The sequence below is a fragment of the Betta splendens genome, chromosome 17 (assembly GCF_900634795.4).
Source record: "Betta splendens chromosome 17, fBetSpl5.4, whole genome shotgun sequence".
Classification (NCBI taxonomy): domain Eukaryota; kingdom Metazoa; phylum Chordata; class Actinopteri; order Anabantiformes; family Osphronemidae; genus Betta; species Betta splendens.
The window spans coordinates 5128589-5150089 of NC_040897.2; the positions used below are offsets into that span (position 1 = coordinate 5128589).

The 21501-nt window shown below is 41.7% G+C and overlaps 2 protein-coding genes and 4 non-coding genes across 23 annotated transcripts; 2 read left to right on the forward strand and 4 right to left on the reverse strand.

The window, feature by feature from the left end:
* Window positions 1-279: 279 nt before the first annotated feature.
* On the reverse strand, window positions 280-351 carry trnad-guc (transfer RNA aspartic acid (anticodon GUC)). The gene has a single exon. It is a non-coding gene; the product is annotated as a tRNA-Asp (tRNA).
* Window positions 352-595: 244 nt separating this feature from the next.
* Window positions 596-667, reverse strand: trnad-guc (transfer RNA aspartic acid (anticodon GUC)). The gene has a single exon. It is a non-coding gene; the product is annotated as a tRNA-Asp (tRNA).
* A 284-nt stretch (window positions 668-951) lies between these two features.
* Window positions 952-1023, reverse strand: trnad-guc (transfer RNA aspartic acid (anticodon GUC)). Its single transcript has one exon. It is a non-coding gene; the product is annotated as a tRNA-Asp (tRNA).
* Window positions 1024-1870: 847 nt separating this feature from the next.
* On the reverse strand, window positions 1871-1944 carry trnan-guu (transfer RNA asparagine (anticodon GUU)). Its single transcript has one exon. It is a non-coding gene; the product is annotated as a tRNA-Asn (tRNA).
* A 2293-nt stretch (window positions 1945-4237) lies between these two features.
* Window positions 4238-8907, forward strand: rab36 (RAB36, member RAS oncogene family). The gene is made up of 14 exons (XM_029131697.3): window positions 4238-4396; window positions 5014-5091; window positions 5195-5286; window positions 5366-5440; window positions 5644-5745; window positions 5823-5887; window positions 5964-6015; window positions 6547-6628; window positions 6716-6806; window positions 6915-7028; window positions 7100-7932; window positions 8486-8553; window positions 8645-8748; window positions 8861-8907. Exons 2-11 carry the CDS (start codon window positions 5020-5022, stop codon window positions 7159-7161), a joined length of 807 nt encoding a protein of 268 aa, XP_028987530.1. The 5' UTR covers window positions 4238-4396; window positions 5014-5019; the 3' UTR covers window positions 7162-7932; window positions 8486-8553; window positions 8645-8748; window positions 8861-8907.
* On the forward strand, window positions 7889-21376 carry depdc5 (DEP domain containing 5, GATOR1 subcomplex subunit). Of its 18 annotated transcripts, none has more exons than XM_029131675.3 (43): window positions 7889-7932; window positions 8486-8553; window positions 8661-8748; window positions 8861-8907; window positions 8992-9077; window positions 9152-9235; window positions 9325-9374; window positions 9507-9576; window positions 9960-10038; window positions 10113-10174; window positions 10273-10342; window positions 10432-10504; window positions 10585-10685; window positions 10778-10852; window positions 11125-11259; window positions 11374-11435; window positions 11649-11722; window positions 11816-11885; window positions 11987-12023; window positions 12114-12231; window positions 12311-12534; window positions 12621-12821; window positions 12959-13094; window positions 13276-13364; window positions 13581-13640; window positions 14532-14715; window positions 14842-15002; window positions 15312-15432; window positions 15589-15756; window positions 15871-16087; window positions 16178-16314; window positions 16410-16512; window positions 16726-16788; window positions 17465-17601; window positions 17691-17771; window positions 17883-18015; window positions 18107-18206; window positions 18309-18548; window positions 19677-19846; window positions 20141-20312; window positions 20385-20445; window positions 20667-20749; window positions 20835-21376. In XM_029131675.3, the coding sequence occupies exons 2-43, from the start codon at window positions 8496-8498 to the stop codon at window positions 21131-21133; spliced, it is 4779 nt and encodes a 1592-aa protein (XP_028987508.1). In that variant the 5' UTR covers window positions 7889-7932; window positions 8486-8495; the 3' UTR covers window positions 21134-21376. The 18 variants fall into 18 exon arrangements, 17 of the variants coding, with proteins under 17 accessions (XP_028987508.1, XP_028987512.1, XP_028987509.1 ...); XM_029131679.3 differs by having other exon boundaries at window positions 14559-14715; XM_029131676.3 differs by having other exon boundaries at window positions 13276-13361.
* Window positions 21377-21501: the final 125 nt, after the last annotated feature.

A 21501-nucleotide genomic window follows, 5' to 3' on the forward strand; every position in this document is an offset into this window, starting at 1 on the left:
TTTTTCAGCTTTTTAATGATGGTCAACCTTTCAATGTTGACGTTGGTCAACTGTTTAATGTTGGTGAAAATTTTAATCAAAAAATGCATAGGAATGGTCAATAAAAGTTTTACATCTCCTCGTCGGGGAATCAAATTCAAATCTTATTAATTTTCACACAACTAATTTTTCAAAAATGTTTGTTGAAAAATGCATATAATTGGGCCATGAATTAAATAGAAAATTTAGGAAGATAAATGAAATAAAAATGCAAAAAAAAGGATGAAAATAAGTTGGTACCTCCCCGTCGGGGAATCGAACCCCGGTCTCCCGCGTGACAGGCGGGGATACTCACCACTATACTAACGAGGACTGGCATGTTGGATATCACCCTATATCTAAGTAATATAATAGATGCCTGAACCTTTCCCAACAAACGGTTTAGTCACACTGTGCAACGAAATTAGAGTGCCAAAACATCGGAAGAGCTTAATGATATAGACACTCACTCATTATTTCAGATGTATGAATTCAAAGTATTTTTTCCACCCGGAGGACTTTAAAATAAACTTTAGGTTTTCATAAAATGCACACAAATCATCAAAAAACATTGCACCTCCCCGTCGGGGAATCGAACCCCGGTCTCCCGCGTGACAGGCGGGGATACTCACCACTATACTAACGAGGACTGGCGTGCTACACCAAAGCTGAGAATTTTTTACAAACTTTCCTCCTATAAAACACATGGCAAAAAATGCTGCATGAAATAAAAAAAATTCACAAGGGCAGAAAACTTATGAATGTAAAAATTTTATAAACTGTTGTGCGCTTTTTATAGTGTAGCAGGGTGTACAACAAATGCTACTTTCTATGACTTTCCATTATTTAAATGATTGTTTTCCACTTAAGGGGTCAAAATTAACCTTTAAATGTTCATACAATGCATGAAAATCGTCAAAAAAAGCTTTGATTCTCCCCGTCGGGGAATCGAACCCCGGTCTCCCGCGTGACAGGCGGGGATACTCACCACTATACTAACGAGGACAGGCATAGTTTGACCCGGCCAACAGACTTTACAAACACAATGTAACTGAATGAAAAGATACTGACCCTTATTTGCATGTCCGTAGAAGCGGGAAAATACAGAAAATGTTTGTGCATACAGGGGGTGGGGGATGTGGGGGGCACCATCAAAGCCAGAGGTGGGGGGTGGCGAGAAACTAATGCTATATATTTCAAGCCTTATGAAGCACAGTGATATCCTAATAAAAACTTACAGTAGGTGGTTATTCTAATAGATCCACTTACTTAGGGAGGCAATAATATACACCTAGCATAACACATTACCATGCGCTACTGATTACACCATAGAGACTACTACTTTGAAAATATGGTGATATCATTTTTGGCAATTTTTTTACAGCGTAACACAAACTTATGATTATTTTTATTGTCTAATGTTTGGACGCATTAACTGAATGCACCATATGTATTTTGCTGTATATATATTTTGTTGTATAAGGTAAAACATTATAGAAATTCATATAAAATATATTATATATAACGTAAAACATTATAGTAATTTGTAAAAAGATATATGAAATAATGTTAAAATGCACTAACCAATAGAAACCACCACCAATGCTACAATATTTATTATTTTTTACAGTGTAACACATTACACATAAATGACAATTTCTGTAAAGTAATCATTGAATGCATTAGCCGGAGGCACCACCAAAACTACTAATCTGAACCTCTGGTTCTATATTGGTTAGCCCTTGTTTTACAGTGTAACAAATTATCCAATAAGGATAATTTCTATTATCTAATTTTTTTTACAGTGTAAGAAATAAATTGCATGCTGTTTTGTCCTTAGTAAAAGACAAAACGTCCCTGGGTGGGCTTGAACCACCAACCTTTCGGTTAACAGCCGAACGCGCTAACCGATTGCGCCACAGAGACAACTAAGAACTTCAGTAGTTTCCCTTGCTGGCTAGCTTAACAAGCTAGGTGAATCAAGTAACATTACCTGGGCTTTCTTTACTTCCAAAGTCAGATAGCACCAAACCCAAGTCGCCGACAAGGTTCTTCCAACATGTTTCTGTGCATTCTTTCGGGTTTCCCACCGTCTAAAGCCAGTTTGGTCGCTTTTGTTCTACATAAACTTCATTGCGCAGCTCAATCGTGTGACGCACGACTCCAAGAGGCCACAAATGTCTTGAGCTTTTTTCTTTACAGTGTAACACCTTGTACACAGATGCCAATTTCTGTGACCTATTGACTAAATGAATGACCATTTCTATACTTAAATATATTTACATTACTGATTTATTTTTCACTGTCTAAGTTATGCATTATTTTTGGTACAGGTTTGACATGTGGAGTTCACTAAAAGGTGTCCCAATAACATGGGTTATGCCAGCCAGACAACTACTAATGTGAAGCTCTGGTGCTATATTGGTTAGCACTTGTTTTACAGTGTAACAAATTATCCAAAAAACATTATTTCTATTATCTAATGTTTAAATGCATTAATTCATTTCACCACAGACATTTTTTCCTGTTTTATTTTAAAGTGTGACACATTATACACAAATGATTATGGATTTGGAACAAGACCGTTCATTTAGGGATCCAAATCAGCTCTTACTATAGTGACTGATCACTTAAAAAAAAAAAAGTGATCTGACTGATAGGTCAAACGTCTGATACCTATAGTTCACAGCAACTCTATGTTGAACCTTTTATTGTTTTAGCTTGTTCTATGAAGTTTGAGTAAAGCTACAATCTGATGCCTGTCGTCCTTTGTGTGTTGGAGTGACACGCGTAGCATTAGCTTACGTTGCTAAAAGCAGTAGTAATTTGGCATAATAACACAAAAAATTAACGTATTAGATGCAAAGTTGATTTTATTCCACCCAGAGGACTTAACTAAATGTTAAATTATCATAAACTGCATGTTGTAGCACATTACACACAAATGATCATGGATTTGGAACGAGCCCATTTTTCAGGGAGCAGCATTAGTTTAAGTTGCTAGCTTGTGAATTAGCTTAGCGGCAGACAACTTGGCGTCAACAAACAGTTGCCGACCCTGTTCTTCCGACATGTTTCTGTATATTCATTCGGGTTTCCCACCGTCTAAAACAACTTTGGTTGTTTTGTTCTGAATAAACTTCATTGCGCAGCTCACTCGTGTGACGCAGTAGTTAAACAACGTAGTTGCAAGCAACTTATATATAAACAATATAAAACGACACGCTGTTCGCTGTATTTAGTATAAGTTACACAGTGGCACGGTGGCAACTGATGCAGACAGACAGCATCTGTTAAAAGAAAAACTATAAAGAACAGAACAGACAATGGCGATGACTTAATAATGCGGCACATTATAAATTTAGCGTAACAGTATCTCAAGACTTGTACATTACTGACTTATTTTTCACTGTCTTCTAAGTTATGCATTATTTTTGGTACAGGTTTGACATGTGGAGTTCGCTAAAAGGTGTCCCAATAACATGGGTTATGCCAGCCAGACAACTTGGCGTCAACAAACAAGTGAGCCGAAATTCGCTTGGCTGGCTAGCTTAACCAGTTAGCTTAACAAGTTAGGTGAGTCAATTAACCTTACCTTGGCTTCCTTTACTTCCAAAGTCGCATGTCACCAAACCCGAGTCGCCGACAATGTTCTTCCAACATGTTTCTATGCATTCATTCGGGTTTCCCACCGTCTAAAACAACTTTGGTCGCTTTTGTTCTGAATAAACTTCATTGCGTAGCTCACTCGTGTGACGCAGTAGTTAAACGACATAGTCGCAAGTAACTTATATATGAACGATATAAAACGACTCGCTGTTCGCTGTATTTCGACTAGTTCACATTACTTATTATCTTCAAACACCACGTTCATTACCTTAGAAATGATTTACTGAGAAACCGTTGTTAGATGTCATAGGATGTAAATCCATGTGCCTGCTTGTCGAGGATGGCGTGCGCATATAGAGTTTTCGCAGTAGACGGCTCTGTAGCGTCCCCTGCTGTGTAGTTAGAGTTAACACAAGGTTGCTTTCACGGCGGCGTAAATTTCGAAACTTGGACATTTAGCAAACAAATTCGCAACATAATAAACCATTAACCATAAACTTATGGTTTGCATGCATGTCATGTCTGTGCATTACATGTTATAATTAGAGAATAGACTTAGTTGAATTTCTTTGTTTATTGTTATGAGAACTCAAAGCATACATCCATATCGGAATCCAGTCTAAGTGCGAATATCATGTGACCATTGTCGAAGACACCTACAGCATTGCCATAGAAACGCGCTGCTAGCAAGAAAGCGTCGGTGCTTGGAGGGGCGCTAGGCGAGGCAGGCCGAGGAACAGGGGACGCGTTCGACAGTATTTTGTCTGTGGTGAGTGCACGATTTTCAGAATTTTCGAGATTGGAGCCCAATGCGTAACAGAGCCCTATAGTGACACGACCAACGCCGAGACGTTTAGAATAACAGGTCGATTTTATTGCGTTATTTTCTTCTGTCATCCAGCTAAACAAAATATGTCAATACTTCCGCCTAAGATCTTCACGTTAAAATTATCACCCGCAAAGTTTCAGTTAGCGGTATGCCTAACACATTGGAAAACCGGGCCTTCACGGCAAGTTAAAAAACACAGTAATCAAGATATGTTTAAAAGCGTATACATGTAATTTAATGAGGTTGATCCTGCTTTTACTTTGAAGGCTAAGTTAAACAATTCCTCTCATTCTTGCTAGGTAACACCACGATGTTGCGAATGCAAATAACAAATAATTGGGGTTTTAGAGGTTAAAAGACATCCTAAATATGTGTGTTTTCAATTTCCCCACAAACGAAATGCTCTATATGGATGTTGCCACCAATTAACAGACCAACGTGCCATTTATTATAATATATGCACATAATGCGTAATCCATGTTGGGAGCTTTTGCACACAAATGTCGCATGTGCTCTTGGTATTACACGTAGTTACATACAGCTGACTGTCCCCTCAGGTCATCATGCATGTCAATGGGATGACGTCGTTCCCACCACCTGTCAGCAGAGACAGGGTCATCTGGGAATTCCCTAAGGTGCATCCGAGCTTCAGGCATGACTGCCTAGCCTAATAGGTATACAAGAGGTATTGAGAGTTTGTGCAGATCAAATGTCAGTAACATGTGGTCTTTTTATCAGTGCTACTCACCTGAGGCTTCACTGCAATTAAAGAAAGACTGGAACTCTGGGACTCGAGCAGCCTGTAAAGATAGAGCTGCCAGGCACCAGCCGTAAGTCTTCTGCATGAAGTTGATGTGTTATTGTTTATTCTGTCTGACCATTAATGTAAAGCTTGGTTTTAAATTAAAGCTGGGACCGGCAGAAAATGTCAAAGGTAGTGGTGGTTGGAGACGTTAACGTGGGGAAGACCTGCCTCATCAATAGGTACAAAAAAAATCAATGCTAACAAACATAGCTTATAACAAACTGGTAGTGAAGTCTTGATACTGAAAACCTAAGGGCATAGTTTGCCTCTGTGCATTACTCTCATGGAACTGACTGACTGACAAAGAAAAGAAAAATCATTACAAACAGCACTAGTGACTTTGCAAGAACTTTGACATAAACCTTGTGTCTGCTCTTCTCAGGTTTTGTAAGGACGTATTTGAAAGAGACTACAAGGCCACTATAGGAGTGGATTTTGAGATTGAGAGGTTTCAAATATGTGGAGCGCCTTTCTCCCTTCAGATGTGACTATGCAAAATTTAAACAATCTACATGACTCTGTTCTTTTTGTTATGACATCTAAAATCTTTATTTTATGTAGCTGGGATACTGCTGGGCAGGAAAAATTTAAGTGCATTGCATCTGCATATTACAGAGGTGCTCAAGGTAAGAATGTTGTAAGTAAGTAAGTAAGCATTTTAGCAAAGTTAAACAAACTTTGTTCCTTGCTCATCTTTTTCAGTTATTATCACAGTCTTCGACATGGCAGACATTAAGTCCCTAGATCATACACGGTAAGTCTGAACCATTATTTCCTAACCTGAAAGATTATAATAAGAAAGAAATTCATTTGCTACTGCAAAAGAGTAAAACCTTCTTAATAAATCCAAACATTAGATTTAATTGAAAATATTATACCTATAAGATACTAGAGCAGTAATAGTACTATAATATATTCAATTCAATTCAATTTTATTTATATAGCGCCAAATCACAACAAAGTTATTTCAAGGCACTTTACAAAGTAAGGTTTAAAACCTCACACAACTAAACCCAACAAATCCCACATACAGCAAGCAAAGATAATATATCTTTGGGAGATTTCACTCTTGTAAGAACAGTTTTTGTTGATCACAATCTGCAATGTTTGTGTTTTCAAAATGCAATGAGAGACCTATTATTATTTAGTCTTGGCCAAGATATCTTAGATTGTGTTTTGCCAGAACAGAGTTCCAGTTCCTCATGTCTTTATTTCAGCCATTGTTTGAATTTGAAAGAATGAGAAACTGTAAAATAATGTAAACAACTTGTTGCTGTTTCTAAAGCCAGTGGTTGGAGGAGGCCATGAGAGAAAATGAGCCTGGCTCTTGTTTTGTCTTCTTAGTTGGCACCAAGAATGACCTTTTGGTGAGCATATTCGCTACTATTCCAAATTTTGTAAATGTTTACATTTTCACAAATTTCCCTCTTAATACCTATGTTTGTTTGTATAAGCCCTCAGAAGAAAGACAGAGGACAGAAAAAGATGGTGTCAGAATAGCAGCAGAAATGCATGCAGAGTTTTGGGCTGTTTCAGCTAAGTCAGGTACGAATAAGAACTCATTATACAGCACACAAAGAAACGTATAAATACTGTATTCCTAACACGATGAAGCCATTGAAGGAACCTGTTCATGTTTAAAATTGTTTTCAGGGGAGAACGTGCAGAGTTTTTTTTCCCGGGTGGCGGCTTTAGCCTTTGAGCAGTGCATACAAAAGGACACAGATGATGATGTCCCTGTAAGCATTGGACGAGGGGCTGCTATCAGTAAGTTAGAACACTACTAATAAACAGAGATGCTGATTGTGCAGGTTTTAGAATAATGTTTGTTTTTACAGAACCTGATCGTGCCAACCTGGAGGAAGGTCCTGTACAAGACACAAAAAGAGGCTGCTGCTAATAAAAACATGTCACATCTGTGGCTCACTGATGTATTTAATATTTATATTTAATATTTTTCCCACAACAGTGGATGTTTATGGCACAAATGAATGACCTACGTCAGATCTTACTGTCAGCTGATGCAATTCTTTTTAGTTAATTAATACCTTATCTTCATTGTGTTTGTTAAGAATCAAGCTAAACTATACAGTATCACTAGTGTTATCTCCATTCTATTCTCACTGTCAGCTGCATGAGAACCAGTGATGATGAAGTAGATGAGGATGAAGTAGAACAAAATGTGCCTTAGGATGTCCATCAGGTTACTTATTTCAGCAAACTGCCACATGTTCTGACATTTATAGAACACTTGATAAATGCGTTAATTCTCTTAGCTAAAACAATAACAGGTTTTTGTATATACATAACATCCAAAGAAATTTAGTGTTCAGTTTTTCTGTGTGGATTTAGTATAGAAAAGTCAATGATGTTTACTATTAACTAACATTATACCTGTCACTAACTAATAGTCTAATTTCTGCAAAGTTTTAGTATGTATTTGACGTAACTTATTTTTTGTCAGTAACCTAATATAATTCAATAAACACGTTTTTTAAAGAATTTTAACATTTGTGACTTAATCATTTAAAAGATATAGCTTACGTTAAAAATTCACAAGCAAAAATAGAAATCAGCGGAGTGAGTCCTCTTGCCATGTTAAAACACTCTCCGAACAGCCGCCAGCCAATCACATCACAGTGTGTCATGGGAAAGAGGGAGTCGCAGCGGGGTAAGCCAGTTTGCTAACAAGCTATGTTTACATCCACAGCAAAACTGGAGAACATTTTAAAACTCGAAATTGTGTAGAAATACTAAATATGCGTGTTCAAAGCGATTATTAAGTATGTCTAATTTTAGTAAACTTAGCTGGCCAGCTATTAGTAGTGTCAAAGTAGCCACATGCTAGGCTAGCCTTTGTCAACATTAAAGGCAGCCTGAGCTGCTGAGAGTTTGAGCTGTGGAGAGAAGACTAGGCTACTGGCGTATGAACACTAAAGTGTGACTTTTACTTTTTACTTTCACCAACCTGCCGTATTGTTGTCTTTGTAATATGTCATGTTTCTTTAGTTCATCGTAGGTCTGCTGTATATGAAGAATGTTAACCCTCCGGGCAGTTGCTCATTAGTGAATGTTTTTGTTATTAGAGAGCTTCTTGGAGCTTTCTGCTTACTTTCATATTACATCCTGTCCTATAGAGGAGCCAAGCATGTACCTTGATCAAAGTCAGTCTGGGTAAAACCTACTGTAGATATGTGACAAATAAAACTGTTTTTTATTGACAGGTGATTCATCATGAAGACCAATAAATCATATAAACTTGTGCTGCACAAAAAAGGATTTGGTGGAAGTGGTAAGTGGGAATTTTAATTTATCCAAAATTCATCTTCCTTATGTGATAAATTCGATTAAATTGTGATAATTGACAATTGGAATTCAAATAGATTTATATTTGAATAGATGACGAGTTGGTTGTGAACCCTAAAGTTTTCCCTCAAGTCAGTGTAGGAGATATAATCGAGGTTGCACACCCCACAGATGAATACAGGTAAGTTAGTGAAACTTCTGTTCTGTTAGTGTGGGTTTTATGCAGATCGATATGTTTCAGCTCATTTCACTACTGAGCCTGTTCTCTCGATTTCTCTCTTTTGAAATACCAGTCCTCTCCTCCTGCAAGTGAAGAGCCTCAAGGAGGACCTGCAGAAAGGTATTTCACCTCCAACAAAAAGTGTCTGCGATTGTTGCCTTACCTATTCATTGAATATGTGACTGATATTTTGATTTTACTTAGAAACAATCAGTGTGGATCAGACTGTAGCACAAGCCTTTAAACTGCGTGCCTACCAGGATGTCATTGTTAACATAATCGATCCAAAGGTAAAGTCACTTGGCATCGAGGTCCACCTCTACCTGTCAGACTACGGAATCTGTGATAGTTTCTTTCCTAACAGGATGTAACACTGGACTTGGTGGAGCTGACTTTCAAGGACCAGTACATTGGCAGAGGAGACATGTGGAGACTGAAGAAGAGTCTGGTAGAGGCTGTAACATGTTAGAGGCTGTATCAGTGTACTAGAGTGACTACTATGACTATAAATTAACTACCTGTTCATTAATTTTCCAGGTGAGCACATGTGCTTATATAACCCAGAAAGTGGAGTTTGCTGGAATCAGGTACTAAGCGTTTATTACACTTCTACAGTGTGCTGAGAGAGAATAGTTAAACATGCAGAATGTGTAGGAATTGAGAAATGTTGAAGGTTTTACAGTGTACAATTGTTGATGTTGATGTTTTTCATTCTCTAGAGCCCAGGTCAGCGAACTGTGGGTCAAAGGAGAGAAGGTGACTTGTGGTTACATCGGTGAAGACACTAGGGTAAGTTTTCATAATAATAGTGCATATTTGTGAATATTATGCACATGAAAAAGTAACTTAAGAAAAACATCACATGATGAAATTGAATGCACTTTGAAAGCCAAAACTAAACTAGCCAAAATTCAAAAGTGTTGATTGAATGTGTTAAATCATGATAACAGCAGCAGTCAGGGACCCCGAGGTATGAGGTTCTACAAGACATTTTCAACTTTAGGTGTAATGAACCTTCCACTAATAGACAATGTCCAAGTATGGGATGTATCAAATTTATAGGTGTCACAATTTTGTAAGACTCCTCTGAGAGAATTTGTCAGGTCCAAGACAAGCCCAATATTCAGTTACCAGATACTGTTTGGTGATTTTTCTTTTTTTGTATGGTACAGGTGGTTTTCAGATCTACATCTGCAATGGTTTACATCTTTATCCAGATGAGCTGTGAGATGTGGGACTTTGACATCTATGGTTAGTTAATTAGTTACTTTTCACTGATGTGTAAACACAAACATATGAAGATTATGATTTTATTTTGCTTTCAGGGGATCTGTACTTTGAGAAGGCCGTCAATGGCTTCCTGTCTGACCTTTTTGCCAAGTGGAAGGTTTGTATTTTCCTCAAAGTGGCTTCATTGCACTTCTCTAGCTCTTTGTTTTTATTGGTAAGTTAGAAAAAACTAATGTTGAATGTGAAATATTAAAGGAGAAGAACTGCAGTCATGAGGTCACCGTTGTGCTCTTCTCACGTACGTTCTACAATGCTAAAACCTTAGGTGAGTTCTTTTCTACGTATCTTCTCCTATCACTTATGACAATGGTTAATGTGGTAACATCACTGCATTCAAGATCTGAATTTCCACAGATGAGTTTCCTGAAATTCTAAGAAGCTCCATCAGGCCAGATCACGAGGGACGTTTTTATGAAGACTTCTACAGGTGAGGAAACGTAACAGTGTTATCGTTTGTTACTTGTAGCAGAATTTCAGAGGAGTCACTCTTTAATGATCTTCATTTAGGGTTGTTGCTCAGAATGAGAGACGGGATGAGTGGACTTCACTTCTGGTCACTATCAAGAAGCTTTTTATTCAGTATCCAGTCTTGGTGCGACTGAAAGCAGGTATCTCTTCGAGTTGAATTGAGTGGAATCTGACAAATGAATGTTTGTGATCTTTTTTTTTTAACAAAAATCATCTTTCTGTTCACTCTCAGATGGTTTTCCTCTGGGTTACAACTCAACTGCTGCTCAAGGAAATTACCTCGAAGCTATAAACCTTTCCTTCAATGGTGTGTAGTCTTATACCTGAAGGTCCTGTTTGTTCGTAGGGAGTTTACTGCAGAGATATCTTACATCACTTATTCTAGCCATGTTTGAAGGTCAGTAAGAACAGCAGGAATCAAAAAGAAGGTAAACATGTTGCAGTGAACAGATTTCAATACAATATGGGAAACTGAGAACTGAAATGTAGTGATATTTGGTTAATTGTGAAATGTCATTTTATATCATCAGTGAGTTGCAGTCACTGTCTTCCATTAAGCTGATGTCATGTCTCCCACAGTGTTTGACAAACACTACATCAACCGCAACTTTGACCGCACCGGACAGATGTCCGTGGTCATCACACCTGGAGTAGGAGTGTTTGAAGTCGACCGCCTGCTTATGATTCTCACCAAACAGCGCATGATTGACAATGGTGAGCCTGCCATAACCAACACGTAAACAAACAGAACGGGAATACTTGTTAATTGGGAATTTAAGATCCTTAATATTAAGTTAAGGTGCTTCAGTTATCTTGTGCTTTGTATAGGTATTGGGGTAGACCTGGTGTGTATGGGGGAGCAGCCGCTGCATGCGGTTCCATTGTTTAAGGTAATTAGTGTGCTCTTTAGGCTCTTTAGCACATTTGGTTGAACATCAAACAGTGAATGCTACATTAGAATCCCGAGTTCCCCTCATGGACAGGACACCCAGTGCTCATTCTGCCTACATATTTCTCTAGCAGCTGAGAATCAGTAGTTGAGTATACAAGAAATCAGGTGCAGACAAAAAACTATGTAAATCTGTCTGTCTCTTTTTGTGCAGCTGCACAACAGGTCAACACCTGGAGACTCGCGTGTTGGAGATGACTATAACCTGCCTCATTGGATCAACCACAGGCAAGAATTAGAGTAGATATGAATTCAAATTAGACGTAAATGAAGTATTGTTTATAAATGTTCTTTCTGCATCCGTTTCTTCTTTACCAAAAGCTTCTACACGTCCAAAAGTCAGAACTCGTGCAGCTCCTTTACTCCTCGAATCAAGCTGGCCGGTCGTAAGGTACCTTCACTGTTTGCTGTTGTTTGTCAGAAAGACTTTGACACAGCTTCTTGTTGATGTTGATGTTTTAACATCTGATAAAAATCACCATTCGTTTTTAGCTTCATGCTGAAAAATTTAAGAGCAACAAAGAACATGGTAAGTTGAGCTTTTTTATCATTCTTTTAAGCATGGCATAAAAACAGGTCTTATGTTTATGCCACCTATCCTCTCTTTGGCCTCTTTCAGCTCTCTGTGCTCCAAAGGACTCCGATAACAGCCTGCCTATACAGGTGGACTATGATGGCTATGATGCTCAGGTGTTCAGACTTCCCGGCCCTTCGAGGATTCAAAGGAGTAACTTCAGGTACGTGAACACATGATCACTAAACCCCATGACCCTCAGGTACTTTCAGTCCATTCAGTAGCGACTGCATGTGTTTCAGAATGGGCCGCGACAAAGAGATAAACGGGAGGAAGAGCTGGGGCTCAGTGGGGGTCAGTACAGGCATCGATGCGTCCCCCCCTGTTCGCTCTGGTGCTCTTGAGGAACAGCGCAGTTTAGCATCTGATGATAGTCTTGGCCCTGTGTCAAACATGCTGCTGATACCCCGCCTGCCTCCTATGCAATATGAAGTCAGCAGCTCTCTAGGATACACGAGCACCAGAGGTACAGTACGATTATTGCTGATCTGTAGCGCTGCTGATCAGAGTACACTAAAACTATGGTTTTGCACTTAATACTTGTCTCTTTAGAGTTGTTGGAGAAGATGATAGACTCTCAGCGGGATTCCAGTGCTCCAGGCAGGTTCACAGTGGGAAGTGCTGAGTCAACGTTGCACATCCGTCCTGGAGGTTACACGCCTCAGAGAGCTCTCATAAACCCCTTCACCCCCTCCAGGATGCCCATGAAGCTGACCTCCAACCGTCGGCGCTGGATGCACACATTCCCCGTTGGTGAGGTGACACACAGTCATACATACATGACACTCTGGAAACCTGTGGTGATAAAAGTATACTGTAGGATTCAAGTCAAAGTAAGAGGCAGACTCTGTGGCTAAATGTCTGGTATTCAGTCCAGTGTTACTTTCCAGGTCCTTCTGGGGAAGCAATCCAGATCCATCACCAGACCAGACAGAACATGGCTGAACTGCAGGGCAGCCAGCAGAAAGAATCCTCCCACACCTCAGCCGAGCTGCTGGAGCTGGCCTATGACGAGGCTACTGGAAAGTTAGACTCCCCTGCTACACACACACACACACACACACACACACACACACACACACACACACACACACACACACACACACACACACACACACACACACACACACACACACACACATGTCTTCTGTCACATCCAGTTGAATGACACAATAAGTCCAATACTTTTTGTTTATGTCTATTCAAGAAGAACGTCCAACATGCATGTGAGAGAAAACGGCCTTTATGTTGGCGGAAGGATGGAAGAAGTCACTGGAAGCCCCAACAACAACAGTGGTGATATTCCTTCTGATAAAACAACTCATTGTAGTACTTGGACCCAGTGGACATGTTCCTCCACTGTTGTTCCACAGTCAAGAGTAACAATGCACATTGGGACCTTTGGCTTTGGAACCACAGATCTTGCTTTCATTGGTGTCTTTCCATTTACACGCTTCACTCAAATAATTATTACCTTCAGAATAAGATTCTTCTTCTTTTTTCTTGGTGCAGGAACCTTGACAAACCGTGGTTCTTCATTTGAAACCCTTCCTGTCGGCGGTGCTGAACCAAGTGAGTCCACCTTGCCTCTGTAGCGACAGACGCATGCCAACACATGCAAATTGATACCTCAGGCCATACTGCAGGATTGGGGTGACTCATCAATCTAATGATGATAATAAACCTTCAGAGGGGTCTTTAACCTGTGAGGGCTTATTCAGCTTCAGCAGGCAGGTCTTTACACTCGGCATCTGTGTCCAGGAGCAGCAGGTAGAAACGACTCCTACAGGCTATCTTGTTTGGGGTTTCATGTACCTTTTACCTCTGTATCCTCTTCTTTCCGACTCTGTGTGTTTTTTTTTCTGGGCCCATGTAGCTTTTTCCAAACAATTGTCTTCAAACCATTTAATTAATTAGCCCTGTGAGAGTTTCCCCCACTATGACCCTGGTCACAATCCTGCATGCCTGTACATAGTCTATTTCACTCGATTCTTCATAACGCTCTCTGTCTTGCACACAGTATTTTCCAGCTGAGAATTTGCTCACCGTCTGAATGTATGCATGATGTGATCTCTGCTTAAATACGCTCAGTCACGTTACAGTTCACACCTTTGCTGAGTTCAGGACACATTTTCCACTTGCTTCTGAATGAGGCTGATCACAGACTGTCACGTGGCCACAATCTGCATGTCTGTTCACTGCTCCACAACATCTGGAATCACCTGCAGGGTTTGACAAGGCCAGTTAAAATAATAATTTCCTTGTTTTTCTCTTCCCCTCTCTTAAACTTTCCTCCTTATTTTTTGTTTGTACCTTCGTCCTCACTCGTTTTGTCTTCATCATCTCTTCCTGTCTTATCCCCTCCACACACCCGGACCTCTCCACTTCGGGTACATGCATTTGTCTTTGCTTTGGGGATTTTGTGTGTGCCTGTGTGTATGTTTGGTGTGGGTGCTCCTGAAGCCCTGCTGCTGTCTTCGCCCCCGATAGTGCCCAGCTTCTGCTGCACAGTTGGGGTAGACTGGAAGTCTCTGACCACACCAGCCTGCCTGCCTCTCACCACCGATTATTTCCCGGACCGTCAGGCGTTGCAAAATGACTACACTGAAGGCTGCTATGACCTTCTGCCGCACAGTGACCTGGAGAGGTACAGTACAAAACATCTTGCCCTCTAGATAATTTCAACTCGCTATAAAACACCTAAATTTAAATTCAAATTGCAGCTGGGACCTAATATATAACCCCTGGTTTCATATTTTTGCCTCTTCCTCAGGCGTGAAGATGAAGCCCCAGTGATGAGTGCGTCTCAGGTGTTTGAGGAGTTTATCTGTCAGAGGTTGATGCAGGGATACCAGATCATTGTCCAACAGAATAACAGAAAGGCCCCGCCTGCTGTAGCCACGCCGCTTGGCAGCAGCCCTCTGTACTCCAGAGGTAAATAAATACTGTCCAGTATAGTTGTACTGCTTTGCGATGATACATTCAAAAATTTATCATTCTTATTATGATGAAAACCAATTTGAAAAGCATTCACATCCCAATACATTATTATATTGTATATTTAATACCCAAGAAGTGAAACTGAAAAAGAATATGAGCAAAGCCCAAACAGTTCACTCATTGGCTTAAACTGCTTTTTTACACCAGCTTCAGGCTTAACTTTCTACTATGGAAAATGGTGTCTACATTCAGAGATTGTAGTATTTAGGATATTACTCTTGCCATTTGTTGGTTTGTTTTAAGGTCTGGTTTCTCTGCGTCGGGCAGAGGAGGAAGAGACCGTTTACTGGCTCAGCATGGGCCGGACCTTTCACAAAGTCTGCCTCAAAGACAAGATCATAACTGTAACTCGCTATCTGCCAAAGTAAGTCTAACACATGCAGTTGGATGGGATTTGTATTTTTCTTATTACCAGTTGGAGAAATACAGTCATTTTTGTAATTTTTGGAAGGAGGATGCATCTTTACAGGTTCATTACTGTGTTTCTTTCTTCTGTACCCTGTGGTTTTGTTTGCCTTAGGTATCCATATGAGTCTGCTCAGATCCAGTACAGCTACAGCCTGTGCCCTTCGCACGCTGATGCTCAGTTTGTGTCCTGCTGGGTTGAGTTTGGCCATGAAAGACTAGAGGAATATAAGTGGAACTACCTGGATCAGTACATCTGCTCCACTGGCTCAGAGGACTTTAGGTACCCACCCAGTTTACCGTTTATTAGTTGTTTCAGATAACTGTACATGATTTATTTAAACTGATCAGTAAGTTATAATCATCTACAGTCCATCACTTCTTCTGCCTCCCCCAGTTTAATTGACTCACTAAAGTTCTGGAGGACTCGCTTCCTCCTGCTGCCAGCTGGAGGGGCTCGGAGGGTGGCTGATGGCGAGGGCCACTGGGACGTTTATGGCGACAGCGTGGGAGCTGCGATGGGTGGAGACTGGATACTGCTGGACGGCTTCATACGGTTCCTGGAGGGTCTCAACCGCATTCGGCGACGCCATCGGTCCGACAGAATGATCAGAGTGAGGCCATCAGCTCACGTTGGGCGGAGGCAAATACTGAACCTTTCACCTCCTTTAGATGCTAAAATGTTTGTTTTCTTTTGCGCTCAGCAGAAGGGCACACCGCTGAAAGGACTGCAGGTCACAAGTCCTCTCCTTCCATATCCTCCCGATCCTGTGCCGCCCCCACAGGGAAAGAAAGGCACCTCTGCGTTATCGGCTCTGCTAGAGATGGAGCAGAATCAGAAGTGTGTGTCCCCTGGCGCTGCAGGCCCACCTGCTGCTCTTATTGAATCCATTCGTCCCTGTCTTCACAATGTTCTTTCTGCTTCCTTCCCGGCAGAACATTGGAGGAGCAGCAGCAGCAGCAAACTAAGACTTCAGCAGCTGTCAGTGACCCCTCAAATGCTCCGACAACTACAGCATATGTAGATAGTCCCCGCAAGGTGAGCAGCTGTTTGCAGTGTGTCGTTGAGACGTTGTTCAGCTTCAGGCATTAAGCTTCGCAGACGGCCTGAAAGGGGTTATTTTTCCTCGCTGGTGCTCTACTGTGGGACTTTTGCTTGTTTCTCCCTTGGTTTCTCTCCATGGCATTCTGTTTTCTGTTTCTACTGCTGCGCTGCTTGATCTTGGATTATGTTCTTCCTGTGTGCTGACAGGATGCTGCCTTTATTTTGGATTTTATACGTAGCCCCCGTTCCTCCTACGTCTATCACCCTCAGGTCAGTAACGAGGTCCTGGGGCATTGCTGAAGCTGTGTGTTGTGGTGTTTCTGTGTGCTGTAGTTGCTCTGACTTGACTCTTTATGAACATGTAGGAACATTCTGCGCTGAAGTCAGATAATTTTCTTTTTTACTTCCTGTGCTGTTTCGAGTTTCACACCTCGCACTTTGAGCACTGTAGTCTCACTGTCAGCATTAACACATGGATCACAATAGCTTGCTTGTAAAAAGCTAAAACATCTAGTCATAAAACTCCTTCAGGGAGGTCAGAGGTAGTGAGTTGATCTGAATGATCATTTTAGACAGAGCATAAGGTATTTGCAGGACTTGAATTATGCGAATCTGAAACAAACCTTTAATCTTTGCTTTGTTGTAATTGACCTTTTCATAATAATAATGATAATGAACTGTATATGTTTATTTATTAGGGAGCATGTACAACAATATTATCATACATACAGTGTACTCCCCCACTGTGGGACAATTAAAGGTTTTCTTATTGTTATTTTTATATAAAATAAAAGGAGATGAATTTGACTTGTAACTAATTACACACTTTGGAGAGTTACATTTCACAGACGAACCCACTTGCATGGCTAGCTACCAAAACATATACTTGTGAAAACTCATTTTTGTGCAAACAAAAATCAAATTTTCATCTGTTTGAACTGTGTAGTTACCAGCCGAAGCCAGCGAGGGAGTCCAACCTGGAGCCACAGCTGGGGCCACAGCTGGGGCCACAGCTGGGGCCACAGCTGGAGCCACAGTGCAGCCGGTGGGAGAGCCTGCAGCCAGCGGCAGCGCAGACAGCAGGTTTGCTCTTGTTTTCCACCCCAGCATTATGGTTTAGTGTGAGAACGGCTGATGCGTCAGCGAAGTGGTTATAATCTGCTTGTTGACAGTGGGCAGTCTGCACCGGGAACCTTTTCCCTGTCCTCTTCTTCAACGCTGCTGGAGATCCTGGAAGCCATCAAACACCCTACGTAAGAGTTACATTATGTTAAAGTAACATCTTCATGTTCTCTGATTAAGACACTTGTAACTTTGTGAGTAACGAGGTAAAGCCTTTTAGCAGTGTGTCTGTGGGATTACAGCACAGGTGTCCAGCTGCTCCCAGAGCAGAAGGGGCTCCCCATCAACTGTTTCATCAGTGCTGAGGTGGTTCACTGGCTGGTCAACAATGTGGAGGGCGTTACCACTCAGGGGATGGCAGTGGATGTTATGCAGGCAAGAGTAGATCGATTCCTGTTGGCGACTTGTCTTTTTGTGTTTTTAGTTTAGCTTAGGTTAATGTTGACTCTTTGTTTGGTGTTTGTAGAAAATGCTGGATGAAGGTTTGGTGGCTCACGCCTCTGGAGACGCCATGCGTATCTTTGTCTATGGCTTCTACTTCTACAGAATAGTCGGAGAGAAGGACGGTGAAGGGATTTAAAATACAAGGCCACATGGCTTATTTCTGCCATCTCTACATACATCCACTTATTCACATGCTGATGCTGCATGACGTTCTCTTTCTTCAGGGCCCGCCGCCCAGCCTCCCACCACAGCGACTGGAGGCTGGTCTACTGCAGGCCTGGAAGACTTTGCCTTGTTCCAGAGGAAATGGTTTGAAGTGGCTTTTGTGATGGAGGAGCGGAGACACTCTGACCTACCAGCCTTCCTGCTGCCCTGGCTGCCCAGCCGGCCGGCCTCCTACGCAAGTAGGCACAGCTCCTTCAGTCGCAGCTTTGGAGGACGCAGCCAGGCCGCTGCACTACTAGGTACACCCAGCCCACAACACAGAGGAGCTACTGCCTCCTCACTCATCCAGTGTGACGCAGATCATAGTGCAGTCTCCATCAGGGGAGCGTCCAGGTCCAGTAAGCTGAATGTCACAGAGCACAGAGGGTGCGTTTGCGATCCTGGTTTTCAGCTAGAAATTCTAATTGGTTCTTATATCCACTCATCATATATCACATCTACGTAGAGGACCTGCAACCGACCCCTCAAGCTTTCATACAGCATTGAACACACTTTTATTGGCTCATTTTTTTCAGTTTGTCCCAATTTACCAGAAGGTCAGTTTAGTCATCGAATAGAGCTCAGGCTAGTATCATTACTATGTGCTTATAAATCCACCATCAAGTTGATTAAATGTTTTTGAAGCGACATAGTCATAGCTCAGTGAATTAAATGTCAGAAAGTATTTTATCACTGAATATTTACAAGCTTGAATATAATGAGCCGTATCAGTTTCTTAACCAACACATACAGGCACAACACTCATCACTCAATCCACATAGTTTTTATCTCACTCACATTGCGCGGGACCTGATTCATCTCAGATCTATCTCATTGTCCATCATCATCATCATCATCCTCATCTTCCTCTTATCTGCTGCCTGACTCAGATACTGGACTCCGCTCCTGTGATGGGACTGTAGGTCTGCATTAAACAGCTGGTGGTGTGTTTCCTAGTGTGTAAAGCATGCAGGGGGTTCCACGTGGCCACATCGCTGACTGATGGGCTCCAGCGTTTCCACGGTTACGTCCAATCAGTGCATGCTGTGTGGTTAGCGTGCAGCTAATCTAGGTGCATGCTGTGGTGTTAGTGGCTGTGGTACAGTAGTGCTGTGGTGTGCATTGTCCTCATCTGTCGCTCTCCTTTTGCCTGGCAACCATAAAGCGCAGCTGCGTTTCCACTTTGACCTGATCACCACTGCGCGCTTTGTCACCTGAACTTGTTCGGAAACACTCGCCCTTTTTAATGCAGCTTTACTTTTTATCAGCTGTGCTTTTCCGTCCAACACTCTAACTGCTCGCTCAATGTTCCATCCACGTCTCCTCCTTCTGCTTTCTTTGCCCTCTGTTTTCCTGTCTCTCCACCACTTTATTGACCCCCTCCCCAGCTGCGACCGTGCCAGAGCAGAAGACGGTCACTCTGGATGTGGATGTTAACAACCGCAGCGACCGAACCGAGTGGTGCAGTTGCTATTACCACGGAAACTTCTCCCTCAACGCTGCTTTTGAGATCAAGTTGCACTGGATGGCTGTCACTGCTGCTGTGCTCTTTGAGATGGTAACTCAGCCGGTCCCACACGTCATAAGTCACAGATCTAAATAGATTCACAACTCAGGCCGTAAAAACACTGCATCAATTTAGTTGTGACTGTTTATTTGTTTGAGACAGGGACAATATCTACTTCATCTAAGTTTAACAGGAACTGGTATCAGCAAAGTGGATGTCAATGGATCAGTGCAGAAACAAAGGTTAAATAGTACTAGATAGGACAGGGTCACTAAACAATAGAGCCTAATTAATATGTTTATTAATTAGAATAATCAAAGATACCCCCACCACCCTTTGTGGCAGGTTCAAGGCTGGCACAGGAAGGCAGCCTCCTGCGGCTTCCTGCTGGTCCCTGTGCTGGAGGTGCCCTTCGCTCTGACGTCTTACCTGTACGGAGACCCCCTGAGGGCCCAGCTGTTCATCCCTCTGAACATCCCCTGTCTCCTGAAGAACGGCAACGACAACCTCTTTGAAGGTACCGAAGTCCTCTGGGCGTAGTCGTATGGTTTCAGCGTTCTGTACAGTCACCCCCTTCTTTCATCGACAGGCTTCGAGCCAGAGACGTACTGGGACAGGATGCAGCTGTTTCAGGAGGCCATACTGTACAGGTGTGGTTCTGTGCTTGAATGTATTTGCGTTTCCTTCCTGTTTTCACGTCTTCATTTCGCAGCTAGCAGAAAGATTTACTTAAAAAGGGAACGTGTTATAGAAGTTATAACATTAGATATAAATATTGTGATTAAATGTGTAGGAACAATAATCATTTTTCTTTTTTATGGCGCAGAATAATTTAAATCTTGTTCTCGTGTGATTGTATTCTGACCTCTAGGTTTGGCTTCGCGCACGATAAGTTTTCCGCTTCTGCTTTCAATTTCCCCTCGGAGAACAAGCCTCAGTACATTCATGTCACAGGTTTGTCGCACAAGCACAGACCAGAGCACACTTTGGTGCATAGACACGTCGGAGCTTCAAGCTCACACGGCTTGCTTTCTTACAGGCACAGTGTTCCTGCAGCTGCCGTACTCCAAGAGGAAGTACTCAAGCGGGCAGCAGCGCCGCCGCAGGAACTCTACCTCGTCCAACAGCCAGGGGCCATTCGGTGGCGAGGAGCGGGTCGGCTACTACTGGGCCTACAACACTATGCTGACCAAAGCCTGGAGGACGGGCGTGCTGGGCGACGAGAGGCTGGCCGAGAGGCTGCTCAGAGACTTCAGCGATTTTTGTGCCAATAAGGACAACAGGCTGCTGAACTTCTGGGAAAGCTGCCAGGATAAAATGAACGCCAGTACTCCCTGACAGGAGGAGACACATAAACAAGAACTGTGAACAAATTAGAAGAGCTATGTTTATTTATTTTGTGTTTATCAAACTAAAATGTTGATCAGTATTATTATTATTATTATTATCATTAATATTCCATTAGTTATGCTACTGTACAAAAACACAGTACAAAATGAATAATTATAAAATAATAAAATTAATTTACAGCCTTTTACATTTGACGTTCAGTCAAATGTTAAAATAAACAACTTTACGCTTCTTGTCCTCCTGTCTGTCCAGAGATGGAGTGGGAGGCCACTGGAGGCCTGAGCGTAGGCAGCTCTACTGAAAGCACACTGACAAACAGCTTCCTTTCTTCAGAAAACTGCAGCTAAGTTATAAAA